Source organism: Prunus persica, chromosome G1, assembly GCF_000346465.2.
Source record: "Prunus persica cultivar Lovell chromosome G1, Prunus_persica_NCBIv2, whole genome shotgun sequence".
Lineage (NCBI taxonomy): Eukaryota > Viridiplantae > Streptophyta > Magnoliopsida > Rosales > Rosaceae > Prunus > Prunus persica.
The window spans coordinates 9005705-9021272 of record NC_034009.1 but is presented as its reverse complement, the minus strand read 5'-3'; the positions used below and the strand labels follow the sequence as shown (position 1 = coordinate 9021272).

Genomic DNA, 15568 nt, shown 5'->3' with positions numbered 1-15568 from the left:
ATGTTAATGTGTGGGTGTCAGAACCCACTCAATCCTCACAAGTGAGAACCGTGTGGATCCACATCCACACCGTCCGATCAGAATCCTACGCCTCACAAACGAAGGGCCCTAACTCTATCTATCCCCATACCATAAAAAGGGCAATTAAGGGAACGATTTAATTTAAATCTTTCATTCAAAGAAATTTTTTTTTAATAAAAAAGAAGGCAATTATAATCATATATGGTTGTCACTCACTAACTCACCGTCTCTTTCCCTCTGAGTCTGTTCCTCACTCGTTTTTCACCTTCTCCTTCCCTCCGACGCGCTCTCTCTCTCTCTCTCAATTTAATACTCTGTATCGCGGCGTATATTACAATACATTGCATTTCATCCTTAGATTCGTTTCCATTTCGGCTCTGAGCGAGTGAATCGGATCCATGAAATGCTTGCTCGTTGATCTCTGCGTTTGATCCGAGGCTTGCCAAGATGATGATCTTTAGCCCCGTCACTGTTGGCCAGGTACTCAATTTCTCAGCTTCTAGTGTTTTCTTTCAGATCATGCTCGGATTTGAGTGTGCGCTTTTGAATTGATGTAGTTTTGTCGGTGATTTTTGTTCAAGGATAAGTAAGGATTTTACTTCCATGCATTGCAGGTTTCGTTTTTGCTTGGAGTTATACCTCTCATCGCAGCTTGGATTTATTCTGAGTTCTTGGAGTACAAGAAGAATTCACTCTCTTCAAAATTGTGAGTTCAAAACTTTTTGCGCTATAGCTCAATTGCTTATTGTATTAATTACCCATTCAAAAAATATATATAGAACTACATTGTATGTGTATGTAACTGATCGAATAAGCGTTTTGTGTTTGTGCTGAATAAGATTGGTTTTTGACACTAGTAGGTACTCTGAAGTGAATTTGGTTGAAGTGGAAAAAGAGGCGGTTAAAGAGGATGACAGAGCTGTTTTATTAGAGGGCGGAGGTCTCCAATCCGCCTCACCGAAAGCTCGAACTTTATCTGCCTGGTCGCCTATATTCAGGTTTCTAAATTACGGTCATTGCACAAGTTTTCAATTTAAAATACTCATACCATGTGCTTATGATTATTATATCGGTGTAGGTTCATTTTGATGGATGAGGCCTTCTTGCTTGAAAACCGGTTGACGCTTAGAGCAATGTAAGTCAATTTAGTCATGGATCAAATTAAGGAGTATTCTTTACTGCTGTATTGGAATGTTGACCTTTGCCTTTCTTTCTCTCTCGTCTACAGATCTGAATTTAGTGTCCTTTTGGCATACTTCTACTTATGTGATCGTACGGATTTCTTCAACACAGCAACTAAGGTGACGTTGATAACTTAGTCGTTTGTGTGTTAAGCATTTCAGTCTTCCTTCTCGGCATTGTTTGGTTTTCAATAAAGCAATGTCTCTAAACAAATATTTGATTACAAACGCTAATTTAAATTGTAGAAAGGAAAAAAAAGCACTAGTGAAATTCATCTATGTTCTCCATTTTGCCCTTTGTTTTTAAAATATCTCTTTGTGACAAGCCTTATATATTTGAATGTCATCTGTTTGTGCAGAGTTACAACCGGGATCTTTTCATATTTCTTTACTTCCTTCTCATCATAGTTTCGGCAATGGCTTCTTTCACGATACATAATGAGAAGTCTCCATTAACTGGGAAATCCATTCTTTATCTGAATAGGCATCAAACTGAGGAGTGGAAAGGCTGGATGCAGGTTGGTCAATTTGTTTTCATTTATGACGTATGCTTGTTGATTATGCTTATATGTTGGTCAGTTGATTTTGCAACCCATGTTCAACATAAAAACCATTAGTTCTTGGTGTATGTTCATCAAATCATATGCTTCTGTCATCTACAATACTACAAGGCATCTGATTTTCCATGTCTAACTTTGTCATTTCCAGCACAAAAAGTTCATCAGTGTTAGAGTGCATGGAGGATTTCTAAACACGTGCTATTAGGACTTATTAATTATATATCCATGTTAGTCTTGTCATCATTGAGGTCTTACCCTTTGTTCCTCCATGTTACAGGTGTTATTTTTGTTGTACCACTATTTTGCTGCAACAGAAATTTATAATGCAATCCGAGTATTTATTGCTGCATATGTCTGGATGACTGGATTTGGAAACTTTTCTTATTATTATGTTCGCAAAGATTTCAGCCTTGCAAGGTTTGCACAGGTATGCAGTTCTCTAGATCCATAAGATTGTGTGGGTGAGTTTGTCACATTTAGCATATATCTAACGCATTTCATTCCTTGTTGTTGAGCAGATGATGTGGCGGCTAAATTTCTTGGTATTGTTTTGCTGTGTTGTCCTTAACAACAGTTACGTGCTATACTACATCTGTCCCATGCACACTCTGTTCACTCTTATGGTTTATGGGGCACTCGGTATTATGAACAAGCATAATGAGATTGGGTCAGTGATAGCTGTAAAAATCATTGGTTGTTTCTTGGTTGTTATCTTGGTATGGGAAATACCTGGAGTGTTTGAATTGCTTTGGAGCCCACTCACATTCCTTCTTGGTAAGTAACTGGTCGAGCATTATTTTCCATGTAAAAACATTGCACATCACTGACCCGAATTCCTAATAAAATTGCAGGCTACACAGATCCTGCGAAACCAGGTTTACCCCTCTTGCATGAATGGCATTTCCGCTCGGGCCTTGATCGATACATATGGATAATTGGAATGATATATGCTTACTATCATCCAACTGTAAGACTTGATAAAAATCCTGTTCATTTTTCCCTATTTTCTGATCTAATTTTATCTTTCATGTAAACTTTCGTATTTGACTGGTGTTCGATATGGATCTGTTTGGGTTGTCATTCCTATGATTCAGTAGATAACCAATTGACGTAAGTCTTTATAGGTTGAAAGGTGGATGGAGAAACTGGAGGAAGCAGAATGGAAGCGTAAAATGTCAATCAAAACAGCTGTTACACTGATAACCGTAACGGTATTGTGATTCTCATAATCACGAAAATTCTGCTTCTTAAACATTCATCTCTGATGCAGTCTCTGAATTTCTAGGTGGGATATCTGTGGTTTGAGTATATATACAAGATGGACAAGCTTACTTACAACAAATATCATCCATATACCTCATGGATTCCTATAACGTATGGTATCTTGCCCTGAGTATTTTAACATTTTTGACTGCCCATAATTTTTTTTTATTTGCTAATATAGCATCTTGTTCTTGCTGATCAGGGTCTACATAAGTTTGCGCAATGTCACACAGCAATTCCGCAGCTACTCTTTGACCCTTTTTGCGTGAGTGTTTCATCTTGCGATCTCTCTGATTTTAATCTGTTTTCTTCTCATACATTAGAGTCATAGCATTTGCTGCAGACACCATCGGGTGTTATTCTTAAAGATTATGGTAGCTTTATCTTTTTGGTTTTCAGTAAAAAATTACTCCATTATAAAGATGCTTGTGATCTTTAAAACTTTTGTTTTTTTTTTTCCCTAACATTACTTTTGGTTTACCAGATGGCTTGGAAAGATAACACTGGAGACCTACATCTTGCAATTCCACGTCTGGTTAAGGTAAGCTGAAGCTCACTTTGTGCTCCAGTTATTTGCTAAAGATAGTCCATAAGTGTTTACTAATGTTAGCAAAAAGGAAAAATTGTCATAAATTCCCTGTGAATCTTAGGGTAATTTTAAATATCCCCTCTCAACTTCTATTTTAAACAATTCCCCCTACACCAAAGAAAAACAAAGAAGGTGGAGCGGTAGTTCCTTCTGTTAGTCTATAGGTAAAAAGGGATCAATATCTTAAATGGGAAATGAAATTTTCTTGATGAGTCACTGAGAATTGGTCGAACTTCAGTTTCCCTTTTAATTTTGGTTTTAATGGAAGGTCGCATGGTATACATGTTTATGCCTACATTACCTACATTTCTTATTCCGACTTGCATGAAAACTTGCAGATCTGGTGTCCCTGATGCTCAGCCTAAGTTGTTGCTCTCTATGATCCCAGAATACCCGCTATTGAACTTCATGCTCACTTCTGCCATTTACGTTGCTGTAAGTAAAGGATGTTGTATGCTGTAATCTGAAAATATCTGGCCTTTCTTTTTCATGCTTCAATTTTTGCTTGCTTGCTTGCAGATCTCTTACAGGCTTTTTGACCTCACAAATACGTTGAAAATAGCGTTTGTACCCAGTAAAGATGACAAGCGCCTTGTCAACAACATAATTACAGCCACAGCAATATCATGTGGATTATACTTCATCTCTTTTGTCTTCCTAAAAATCCCCCAAATGCTGGTAAGTTTTACTCCTCTGAATTGGTTAATCTCAGTCCGTTTCACGCTGTCCAAAATGAGTATGAGTGCAAATCATTCCTTGGCCTTAAAAGCTGAAAACCTACTCATGGAAATGCATGTACTAACCTCCATCCTAGTGTTCAATATCGCATTTCTTTAAATAGAAAGTGGAATGGTGGGATATGTACACTATGGTTTTCATCAGGAAGGTCAAGTGCCAAGGAATGACGGCCCTACGTAAAGCTGAAATTTTGTTCCGTCAAAAATTTAACTTGAACACTACATTGGAAATTTAAAGTTGAAAGTTTTAATATGGTTTCTCATCTCACTTTGGAATTTGGTTGATACTTGAAAAAACTCCACAGGTCTGATAATTCAAATACAAAAAAAGATATAGCACGCAAGGCCACTTGCTTGTAAAAGTTATTCGTGAACACGGGAGAATACCGTTCCACTGCAAGAGTTCTTTGCCTCCGTAACCCATTGGAGATACGGATTCATCTGCTGCTGATCGTCTGGGTTATTAATGGAAATGCAGATCATTGTATTAGTTTTTCTTTTCTTCTCAGCAATGAGCATTGTAGTAGTATTAGATTTTGGGACATAAATTGTATAGGGAAGGGTGGGTAATTAATTTGAACTCCAACCAGGGGAATACCTTTGCCATACTTATATTCAACTTTTGCTACCATTATAGTAAAATGATCCAAGAGTTTGTCAAACATATCTCATACTTCCTTTTTTGTCTTTCCGTTATCAAAATAATTAGTCCTAAAGAATTTTACCCAGAAAAGTAGAAGAGAAATTAGTCACTTCTGTTTGGATGGGCTCTCTGATCCATGAATGCCACGGCATCTACATAGGAAGGAACTCAACTGACCCAATATATAAAATTTCATTTCTTTACGTTTATCTAACATTTGAATTCGTTAAAAGAAAACTATTGTGATTAGAATCCAACGAACAAAGCAGCTTTCATAAAACAAATGACCTAAAACAAAAAGTTCTGCAGGTACGTCAATAAGCCTAAGCATGCTAGCCTTTTAGCTGAAGTGTTTTCATAGGGAAAAATAGAGGCGGGCAAAGCCCACAATTACATTCGTTTAACAAAAATAACTTGGCCATCCCCAAAGCAGCAGCGGATTCACTTCATTCTTGATATAATAAAGAGTTAGCAGCAACGCAGGGTTCCTTCGGTTTGAGATGTTGCAGATAACTCCTCAGAATATATGCACAATGTCATAAGCAAATCTTTTTATGTCAAGGAAAACAAGGAAACATCAGAGACATAGGAATTAGCTAAAACACATGTTTACAGATTTTCACAGAAATTCGGTCTAACATGATTTTGCGAAATACCAATGCTCTTGGAGGCACCATGGTCATGCCATAAGAGTTGTCATGGCAAAAAAAGTACTAGTTTTCAGAATATTATCCCAAAATTTGAGAACTGTATGGCATGATCTGGCTGCTCCAAAAACAACTGATTTCCCCTTAGGTTGTATATTATGATGTTGCTGGCAAAAGAGATTTCCTTACCCAACAACATCAATTCAGTACCATAAATCGGTCACACACATACACACATATTGTTATTATTAAGTATGCTCTCATTTGTTTAAAGGATACGTCCAGAACAGCACAAATGACTGCAAAATGAAAAGAAAACAGTTGTTAGTCAAAGGTAAAAGAGAAGAAGGAAATCAAGAAGATGAAGGTATTGATAATGTTAGATGTGTCATCACAAATTTTACATTAGTTTAATAACTATATTAGATATATCAGCAATTACAACTAATTTAAAGTGTAGCCTATCAAAGAGAACTGTTAAATAAAAGAGGGCGTACCAAAAGCCCACCAAGAAAGCCATCAAGTATAATCTGGTTCCAGCTATCAAAATATGAATGAACTGTAAACCCTGCCTTGGCAATGAGTCCAACTGAAGTGACAGCCATAACAAGAAAATAAAAGATAAAACCAGTAAGGCCTGTGAATCCCAAAATTCCAGCAATGACCCCACCGATGATAGACATAAATGTTCGGCTGCACAAGGGGAAATACAGAATTTTTTAGTATTGACACAGAAAGTTGTAAGAATGGATTAGCTAGCATGACAAAGTCTGAAGTAATCAAATTCTTTGGAGTGAGATCTTCCCACATGTTATTATGATGAATCGAAAAGGTTATTTTGTTACACTAGCCTGATACCATATAGTAATCAACATGAGCAATATCTGGAACCACGATCCCTCCCAACATTTAACAAGACATTTCTTCATCAATTACTGGAGAAAACTGAACAAACTATAAGAGCTAAAATCTATAAAAAAAAATTCCTTGTTTTATTGCCCTCCCTCCTCCTAAGATCGACATAAAAACCAACCTTTTGAGGCTCGACAAGTCAATGTAAAGAACATATGGGGACAGAGAATAGATTCATGGTCTACGAAGTTATCAAAACAAACCTGTAATATATAACTTTCATGTTACTTTGCAAATTCTCAGCATTGAGGGTTGGCACAACATTTGCAGCCTCGCTCAGTTTCTTCTCAGATGCACTTGAGTCATTATGTCCACCCATACCTTCTGCTTTCTGTGAGCTGACAAATAATTTCTGAAGAAAAAAGACAAAATATAAACCATCCCTTAGTTTGGTACAAACCATCAGTGAATAACTAATACAGGTTCATAGAGCAACTAGTCCGCAAAAACGTAAATCATAGCATAAGAGTGAACCTAAAAAAAAAAGGAAATGGAACAGGTGAAACTACTGAGGAAGCAAATATACACAAAAATTTCAGAACACAATGGGTGGAACTCCTAGGTACTTCCTAAATTCACAGGGATGGTAAATCTGAAACTCCACCGCCGGAGGAGAAAAACTAGAGAGAACAAGGGTCAAACGGGTTTGCTTTAAGTTTTGCAAACACATAGAAGACTCTTTAGTGGGTTTATGATGAATTAAATTATCAAGATTTCAACATATAAACCTCACTTAACCAGCTAAAACCAGTCATGAATATTGGCGATCCTGGCGCCTTAAGTCCATATTAGACCTTTGATATCTCTCACTCAGCACATCAGCACCAGTTGAACTGGGTTATCTTTTTTTTTCTTCTTCTAGGAACTAAATCTAAAACCAAGAAAATTATACAGAAACAGAGATAGAATCACAAAAAAATCCAATGTTTACAATGAATTATTGGAAATTAAAAAATAAAAAATAAAACCCACGTCCCTATAAAGAAAAATTAAAACACAGAATATGGTTCCGCATGTTCCAGACTCAGTTAATATAGAATAGATAACAAACGGTAAGATCTGTTATTTGGGAACTGAAGACAACATAACATCAAATTCGTCAAAAACATAAACAACCAAAACGGAAAACAGAATTGAGGAAATTAAGATTGCCAGAGATGGATGTACGTACACTGAGGAGCGATCGGAGGCCTGCTCTTCCACTCTGCTGCTGAATGAGCTTTGTTTTTGTCTAATTGGGTTTTTGGGTCCTTAGAAGAAAACTGAGTCCGAGTCGGAGTGTGTGTCAGACTTTTTATTAATTCATATTTCGCCCCAAATATTTTTATATTTACATCAGTACCCCCACATTTTCATTCTACATACATACAACCCAAACTTCTGAGAAGACGATGGTACTCCTCTCCTGAACATGAAAATCCGGCGTTGAGCTAGAATTTGAACCATTTACTGCAAACCCAACTCTAAGAAATCTTCAAAATTTCGAACTTTCATTGTTTGCACACTCAAAATTTGATCTTTTTTTTTTGGTTCTTGCTTTGGTCACCATTTTCGAATTCATAAAGTTTGTGTTAGCTGGGGTTTGGGGGTTTTTGTTATTTGATGAGCTGAATTTGAGCTTGTCCTTATCATGTATTTGAAAGAAGGACGCTCCCTGCTGCTAAAAGTTCACAAACCATCAAGACCATTTGTGCTCAACACAAACCCAATTCTCAATTCAAACCCTAAACCCCAAATGGAACCCAGCCAAGCCTTTCTTAAAGAGTATGATGTGTTGCAGAGGTTAAGACACGAGCACCACATAGCGTCGGCATTAGAATACTTCAGGTCCATTTCCAATTCAAGAGCTTTCAAGCACACCCCATTAACGTACGAGGCCATGATTGTGAAGCTTGGGAGCCAATGTGAAATGGATGGTGTGCAGTACCTATTGAACCAAATGAAATTGGAGGGACTTGGCTGCTCTGAGGAGTTGTTCATAAGTGTGATCAACTCTTATAGGCGAGCTGGGTTGGCTGAGCAGGCCTTGAAAATGTTCTATAGGATAAGAGAATTTGGGTGCAAACCAACGGTCAAGATTTACAATCACCTCTTGGATGCATTGCTTAGTGAGAATAGGTTCCAGATGATTAATCCGATATATAGTAATATGAAGAAAGATGGGATGGAGCCAAATGTGTATACATATAACATTCTTTTGAAGGCGTTGTGTAAAAATGATAGAGCGGATGGTGCTCACAAGTTGCTTGTTGAAATGTCGAAGAAAGGATGTTCTCCAGACGCGGTGAGCTATACGACTGTAGTGTCTGCTTTGTGTAGAGTTGGAAAGGTAGAAGAAGCCAGGGAGCTTGCTGTTAGGTTTGATCCCATTGTGCCTGTTTATAATGCTGTGATAAATGGGGTATGCAAAGAGTGCAAAATTGAGGAGGCTTTGGAATTGTTGGTTGAAATGGTGGATAAAGGAATAGACCCTAATGTTATCACATACTCAACAATTATTAATTCTCTTTCTGATATGAGGAACGTTGAGTCTGCTCTTGCAGTTTTGGCTCAAATGTTTGTGAGAGGATGTAGTCCTAATATTCACACCTTTACTTCCTTGATAAAGGGTTATTTTCTAGAAGGGAGAGTCCATGAAGCTCTTGGCTTGTGGAAACGCATAATTCGTGAGGGATTTGTGCCCAATATTATTGCATATACTAGTCTGATACATGGTCTCTGCTCTAATGGGAAAATTGGTGATGCTGTATCTGTTTTACATGAGATGGAGAGAAATGGCTGCCCTCCAAATGCGACCACATATAGCACTCTTATTGATGGCTTTGCAAAAGCTGGTAACCTTGTTGGTGCATCTGAGACTTGGAACAATATGATGAACCATGGTTGCCGTCCTAATGTTATAGCATATACCTGCATGGTGGATGTTCTTTGTAGGAATTTTATGTTTCATCAAGCTCAATGTCTTGTGGAAAATATGACTGCTGAAGGTTGTCCTCCAAATACAGTTACATTTAACACATTCATCAAAGGGTTATGTGGCGATGGAAAGGTAGATTGGGCTGTCAAGATGCTTGATAAGATGGAGAAGCATGGGTGTTTTCCTAACATTACAACATATAATGAGCTATTGGACGGTCTCTTCAAGGTGAACAGATTCGAAGAAGCATTTGGACTTGTTAAGGAGATACAGGAAAGAGGGATGGAACTGAATTTGGTAACTTACAATACCATTTTGAATGGTTTTTGTCAAGCTGGAATGACCAAGGACGGTATGCAGCTTTTCGGCAAAATGCTGGTGGGGGGAACAAAGCCTGATGCCATCACATATAACATAATTATATATGCCTATTGTAAGCAAGGTAGGATAAGCACTGCTACTCAGATTTTCAACAGTATTGGTGCGGCAAAGGAGTGGCAGCCAGATGTAATAGCTTACACCAGTCTTCTGTCTGGGATTTGTAATTCGATAGGTTTAGATGAAGCCATGGTTTATCTTCATAAGATGATAAGGGAAGGGATCTGCCCCAGCATTGGCACATGGAATGTGTTAGTGCGGTGTTTCTTTAGCACTTTAGGTCAGTTGGAGCCAATCTACATACTGGACGATATACTTCGCAATGCATAAGAAACATGAGCTTGATGTTAATGTGAAGAATCATCTGTTTTATATATTCTTAGCCTAACATTGATAAATGTGCCTGATGCTAAACTTAACACATTCCATATGCTGCGACCTCCTGGCTGCTTACACTTATATGTCCTGTTACTTGTGAACATCGAGCAGTTCATATGCTAATTCCCTGCTTACTTGCTGCTTACCTTACGATGACTTTGTAACTGCAATTTTGCCCCTTCATGACCAACGTGGAAACTTGATGTACAAATGGTTCTTGCAGCAGCAGCTATTGGTTCTGCTCTGCATAAATTCGTAAGGATGACGGTTAAGAGCTTAAGTTCAACAACCATTGACACCAGAAATGCTGAATGTATGTGCCTGCAACAGGTCACTGTATATCAAAACCCTCCTCTTATGTCTTCTTGTCTTGATACGCGATTACTTTTTTCATGTAACCTACGTCCTTTGTTTCTCTTTTTTGGGTCGAGAATGATCCGTGTGGTGTGCAGACTTAACTATGTATCATGTTCATGGGGTGTATAAATGAGGAGTTTGGGATGCACCATTACCTGTATCTTCTTTATTGTCTGGTTACAAGTTATCTTGCAATCTTATATTATGAACCCCCAGTCTGTGAGTTAAGCTTACTGATTGGTTTTTCTGTTTATTTTATTTTTTTTAAACTACATTAGTGATCGAATTGAAATGTGTGCAAACTGAATCATGAAGCAATTCCTTGATCACAATCATTATTAAGAACATTTATTCTGTCTACAAACATTTATTCTGTCTACAACTACTGAAAACAAACTGTCTAAACCAGGAACCTGAATGCCATGGCAACCTAACTAGTACCATTAATTTGTTCAAGTTCTATGCATTATGTAAATAAGATTTAGCAATATGGCCATCAGCTCCTTTAGGATAGAAACCTCCAGGGACATGTTCATTACCACTCGCATATATAATTCTTAGTATCTCCTGTGGTGTCCTGTCATATCCGAGTGAGAACTCGTCCCCGGCGAGAACGTTGCCAGTGATTTTTCCCTCAGCACCTCTGTATTTGGGAACCACAAGGCCTTCATCTTTCCAACCTCCATGTCCTAGCTTATTCCTTAGATTTGAAATGCGATTAGTGAACTCAGCCACTGTTATACCATATGGTTGCACCTTCTCCAGGGCACGCTCATATAGCAATGCTCGAATCACTGCATCTTGACCTGATTCCACTGCCAAAAGCCCTGCAACAAGCTGAACATAACCCACATAAATTAATAATGAGTAATGTTAGAGCTAGCTGTTACATATATATATATATATATATATCAAATCACCAAGCAATTTGAATTTGTCAATACTACTAATAATAAATGAAGTTAAGAGCGAACCCAGATTTGATTCGATTCGAATAAACGAAACACTGTCAGATCATTTGGTGAACGTGAACAAATAATCGGGTTATATTTTCAGTTTCTTGTTATTGTGTTTGAAGCTTACCGATTTGGAAACACGACCTTGGAGCTTTGGGGCGGTTCCAACATACCCAGTGAGACCAACATAAGGAATCACATAGGATGCAAGGAGATAGTTGATTGAATTGGCATAGGGGTCAAAAGGGGGAACCAAGGGATGACCAAATGCAGAATCAAACACCTTGGCAAATGATTCTGCACTCAAATTCAACAATGGCCTTGGGAATCCCTTTACTTTACTTTTAATAGCTCTGCATAAAATAACATAATTAATACAAAGTTTGGTATGGGAAAAATACTATAAATAAAAAAACCATTAAAACAAAAGAAAGAAGATTGAACCTCAAGTGTCCAACTTCTTGCCATGCAAATTGCGTGATAACATCCCTAGTGAAGTGGTCCAAATGGGCTTTTTGAGCACCAATGGGAGATGGACCTCCCTGGGTTAAGCCTGGATTAACTTTATCCAAGCCATAGCCCAAAGAGCCATACAGAAAGAACTCAGCTTCCAAATACTCTAAATTCAGAGGAAATTCTAAAAGATCAACATCTGATTGTGTAGGTGAGTAGGAGCGAGGGTGATGGCTTAAAGTAGATTCAGAAAAATAAGATGGTGGAAGGAGGATGAGGAAGAAGGCAACAATGGCGGTGGTGACATAAGCAAATTGTGCCATATTTGTTTGTTTCTGCTATAACTACTGGTGTGGTGTATGTCTTCTTCACTGAGGGCATTGCTCATTTATAGAGATGGCCTTTGGCTCATGAACTCATGAGTTTCATGCCCAAAAACCAAAAAAATTGTGGATTTTTAATGCCAGATGGCAGAAGGAGGATACTCGGTCAAACTTGGAATGGGCACATGGGTCTTGATTTCAATTGCTACTATTTCTTTTCCTACTTTTTTATCATTTTAATTTTAATTTATCATATTATTCAATTACTTATTCAAATCAAAGAGGATAATTTAGGATCCTTGAAGTACGTTTGTCTTTGCATGCATCATGCATGGTGGGTGTAGGTGGCCTATGATCGGGGCATAATTCATACTTGAAAAGAGAGAGTTGCGTTTGCATTTGGAAAAGTTTGCTATGACTGTGTACAAAATAGAAGCTTCCTTTTTCTTCTCAAAGAAATTTATTTCCAGAATTGCTATAATAATAATAATAATAATAAATTATTCCACAAAGCCATTATTACCATACCTATCAAAAAGAAAAGAAAAGAAAATCATATATGAACATATTTATGAGACTGGCTTTATCTCATTTTCCTTATATTGTATTGAAAATGAGACAATGATTTTATGACCTTTTTGCTCTGCCCATCTAAACTGAAGTATGAGCAAAGAACACCCCATCACCTCTATATTTAGAGTTCATGCATTTATTAGTATTTCACTTAATTTAAATTATTGTAATAATTTAACGATTTAGAACATAACATGTCAACTGATAGAGTAGTGTTTTTTTTTTCCTAAATATTTTATTGCACAGGTTATGTTGTATTTCTTGGTGATAATCCAATTTCATGGTCATCCAAGAAACAAGATGTAGTCTCTCATAGTTCCATTGAAGCCGAACCATTGAAGCCGAATACCGTGCTCTAGCCAATTGTGCAGCAGACATTGCTTGGATTAGACAGATAATGTGTGATTTGCATATGACACTGCCAGAGGCACCTATTAGTCATAGTGATAATCTGTATGCATTGGCTCTTAGTGTCAATCCAGTTTTTCACTCTCTTATTAAACATTTGGAGATCGATTATCATTTTATTAGAGAATGAGTTCAATGTCGAGATCTAGTTGTGCAATATATTCCCACATATCAGGGCGGTCCTACACCTAGGGCAAGGTGGGCTGCTGCCTGCCCCGAAATTTTCAAAAATAAAAAATACCCATGTAGAATAGGCCAACCCATGTGAAACATGCAAACCAATGCCCACCCATGTGAAACATACAAACCAATGCCCACCCAAAAAGTAAGCCATATGTATGCATAACATAAAATTTCTCTTCTCTTTAATTATCTTCTCTTTAATTTCCTACCTCTAAATTTTAAGATTTTGTATGACAACATTAAATTTAATATATTCTAAATAGGTTAGAAGTTATGTGTTCTAATCTATTCTAGAATTTACTTAAAGAATGAATTATAATTTGCTGACTTTGTTGAAATTAATTAGGTCTTTGATTTTTGGAAATTTGTTGAGATATTTGATTTGATATTGGTATTTTTGAGATGTTTTGATTTGTTGTTGGTATGTTAATGTTTGATTAAAGGCATTGATGTTATTATGAGAATTTATTTGATTTTTTGATGGGATGTTGGATTAAATAGGTTATCTTTTGTTATGTAAGATCACAACTGAACCTCAAGCAAATAAAGAATTTGTGGAAATTTTTTTTAAGAAAAAGAACAGTTTTTTTTTTTTTCGCTATAATTTTATTTATGTGTAGATATGCATTTGAGAATAAGGCTCATTATGTTCTCCTACTAGGCATATCTTTTTATGTTTATTAATGAGATTCACTCATAACCTCGAATTTTTAATATAAGTTTCGCCCAATTGGATTTCAAATCATGAATCCACCACTGCCAGTGCCACAGATGGTCAAGTTGCAGATATTCTTAACAAGGACCTTCATCGTCCAGTGTAACAGTGTTCATTCGACAACGTTCCAATCAGGGGGAATGTTAGCTGATGATACAATTAACACGTGTCCTTGCTGAGGTGGCAAGTTTGTTTGCTCTTCACGTGCTTATTAGTGTGATTACTAGCCAAAAAACAGAGTCGTCAGTTTGAACTCTCGGTGTTCTTCTATTCAACATGAGGAGAGTTCTGTCTCAACTTCTCAGGTTTTACAAAATAGACTCCCACACGTTATTCTCACCCACTACAAAATATTAGATAACAAATGAAAAGCTAAGCTCTACTCATGCCACGTGGCCTTTTTAATTGTCTTGCAATCCAGAATGTCTTAAAACATTAAATATGTCGTACATAAGACTTCAGGATCAGGAGCAGTTGACTTGAAGCCATGTAATGTAGGATTATGTGGTGATGCAAAGCAATGGTAATGAATCGATCACGCAACTATCTGTTCTCGCCGCGGGAGGAGTTTGAGCAATCCACCAAACAGTCGACGGGTTTGAGATTGGGACCCCGTGTTCTGCTTTCATAGCTAATCCCTTTTCAAGGTTACAGATATATTTTGCCCACTTTTCTTGCCTATATTGTTCCATCGAATAGAGGTTGTTCACCTTGGAGACCTGATGCAGTTATGATTACGATTGGATGTGAAGTAGGAGAAAAACTTAGTTTCAATTAGGGTAACACTATTTTGCTATTTCTGACTAATAATACTATGCCACGTGGAAGTATTAACACATATGTCATAATGTTATTGACCGAAAATAGCAAAATAGTTATATCCCCGTTTAATAGAAGTATTTCTCGTAAAGTAGGGCTTTGGAATCTCTCAAAATGAACCTCACCCAAAATATCCTTATGTCAATTCAGGCCATGGTCCCAAATATCGCCGGAATATTATCAACCAAAACAACCGTCATCCATATTACTTTAATCTAGAAGAAACTCAAGGGCTTATCCAAAAATCACTTCTATGGAGAAACATGTGGACCCTATAAGTGATTCTGAATAGGCTAGAGGCTCGGCTTGAGATCCGTAAATTACATTACTCAATTTAATTAATCGGATCTAAAGATTTATGAATATCAATTTAATTAAGGGTGGTGATTTTCCCACTCTCTTTTTATCCACCTACACTCTTTTTTGTTTTTTAATACTTTTCACTATAAGATAAAAGGAAGTGTAAGTGAATAAAAGATGAGTGAGAATATATAATTTTAAAAAAAAAATAATGTAAGTAAATAAAAAGAGAGTGGGAAAATCAGTAACCTTAAT

At 37.1% G+C, this 15568-nt stretch overlaps 4 protein-coding genes across 5 annotated transcripts; 2 read left to right on the top strand and 2 right to left on the bottom strand.

Annotated features, from left to right (window-relative positions):
- LOC18789910 (protein REDUCED WALL ACETYLATION 2) lies at nt 221-5015 on the top strand. 2 transcript variants are annotated; one of them, XM_020555193.1, is made up of 16 exons: nt 221-501; nt 636-727; nt 882-1019; nt 1100-1156; nt 1250-1322; nt 1562-1720; nt 2040-2189; nt 2281-2536; nt 2614-2729; nt 2887-2973; nt 3048-3136; nt 3228-3290; nt 3510-3566; nt 3953-4049; nt 4134-4292; nt 4657-5015. In XM_020555193.1, exons 1-16 carry the CDS (start codon nt 469-471, stop codon nt 4660-4662), a joined length of 1632 nt encoding a protein of 543 aa, XP_020410782.1. In that variant the 5' UTR covers nt 221-468; the 3' UTR covers nt 4663-5015. The 2 variants fall into 2 exon arrangements, with proteins under 2 accessions (XP_020410782.1, XP_020410741.1); XM_020555152.1 differs by having other exon boundaries at nt 879-1019.
- Nucleotides 5168-7830, bottom strand: LOC18790851 (ER membrane protein complex subunit 6). The gene is made up of 5 exons (XM_007223412.2): nt 7725-7830; nt 6757-6905; nt 6139-6334; nt 5921-5940; nt 5168-5542 (listed from the first exon to the last, which is right to left on the bottom strand). Exons 2-5 carry the CDS (start codon nt 6870-6872, stop codon nt 5512-5514), a joined length of 363 nt encoding a protein of 120 aa, XP_007223474.1. The 5' UTR covers nt 6873-6905; nt 7725-7830; the 3' UTR covers nt 5168-5511.
- Nucleotides 7926-10773, top strand: LOC18789452 (pentatricopeptide repeat-containing protein At3g48810). The gene has a single exon (XM_007224380.2). The coding sequence runs from the start codon at nt 8184-8186 to the stop codon at nt 10176-10178; it is 1995 nt and encodes a 664-aa protein (XP_007224442.2). The 5' UTR covers nt 7926-8183; the 3' UTR covers nt 10179-10773.
- LOC18789656 (desiccation-related protein PCC13-62) lies at nt 10894-12360 on the bottom strand. The gene is made up of 3 exons (XM_007222926.2): nt 11984-12360; nt 11667-11892; nt 10894-11420 (listed from the first exon to the last, which is right to left on the bottom strand). The coding sequence occupies exons 1-3, from the start codon at nt 12313-12315 to the stop codon at nt 11043-11045; spliced, it is 936 nt and encodes a 311-aa protein (XP_007222988.1). The 5' UTR covers nt 12316-12360; the 3' UTR covers nt 10894-11042.

Excerpts from the sequence above, each read along its gene's own strand:
- LOC18789910 (XM_020555152.1), top strand. The coding sequence starts at position 469 with ATGATGATCTTTAGCCCCGTCACTGTTGGCCAG. Across the intron at positions 502-635 it reads GCCCCGTCACTGTTGGCCAG|GTTTCGTTTTTGCTTGGAGT; the intron begins GTACTCAATTTC and ends CATGCATTGCAG. Across the intron at positions 728-878 it reads AATTCACTCTCTTCAAAATT|TAGGTACTCTGAAGTGAATT; the intron begins GTGAGTTCAAAA and ends TTTTGACACTAG.
- LOC18790851 (XM_007223412.2), bottom strand. The coding sequence starts at position 6,872 with ATGGGTGGACATAATGACTCAAGTGCATCTGAGAAGAAACTGAGCGAG. Across the intron at positions 6,335-6,756 it reads ATGAAAGTTATATATTACAG|CCGAACATTTATGTCTATCA; the intron begins GTTTGTTTTGAT and ends CCCCTTGTGCAG. Across the intron at positions 5,941-6,138 it reads GCTTTCTTGGTGGGCTTTTG|TCATTTGTGCTGTTCTGGAC; the intron begins GTACGCCCTCTT and ends TTCATTTTGCAG.
- LOC18789452 (XM_007224380.2), top strand. The coding sequence starts at position 8,184 with ATGTATTTGAAAGAAGGACGCTCCCTGCTGCTAAAAGTTCACAAACCA.
- LOC18789656 (XM_007222926.2), bottom strand. The coding sequence starts at position 12,315 with ATGGCACAATTTGCTTATGTCACCACCGCCATTGTTGCCTTCTTCCTC. Across the intron at positions 11,893-11,983 it reads CAAGAAGTTGGACACTTGAG|AGCTATTAAAAGTAAAGTAA; the intron begins GTTCAATCTTCT and ends TATTTTATGCAG. Across the intron at positions 11,421-11,666 it reads AAGGTCGTGTTTCCAAATCG|CTTGTTGCAGGGCTTTTGGC; the intron begins GTAAGCTTCAAA and ends GGTTATGTTCAG.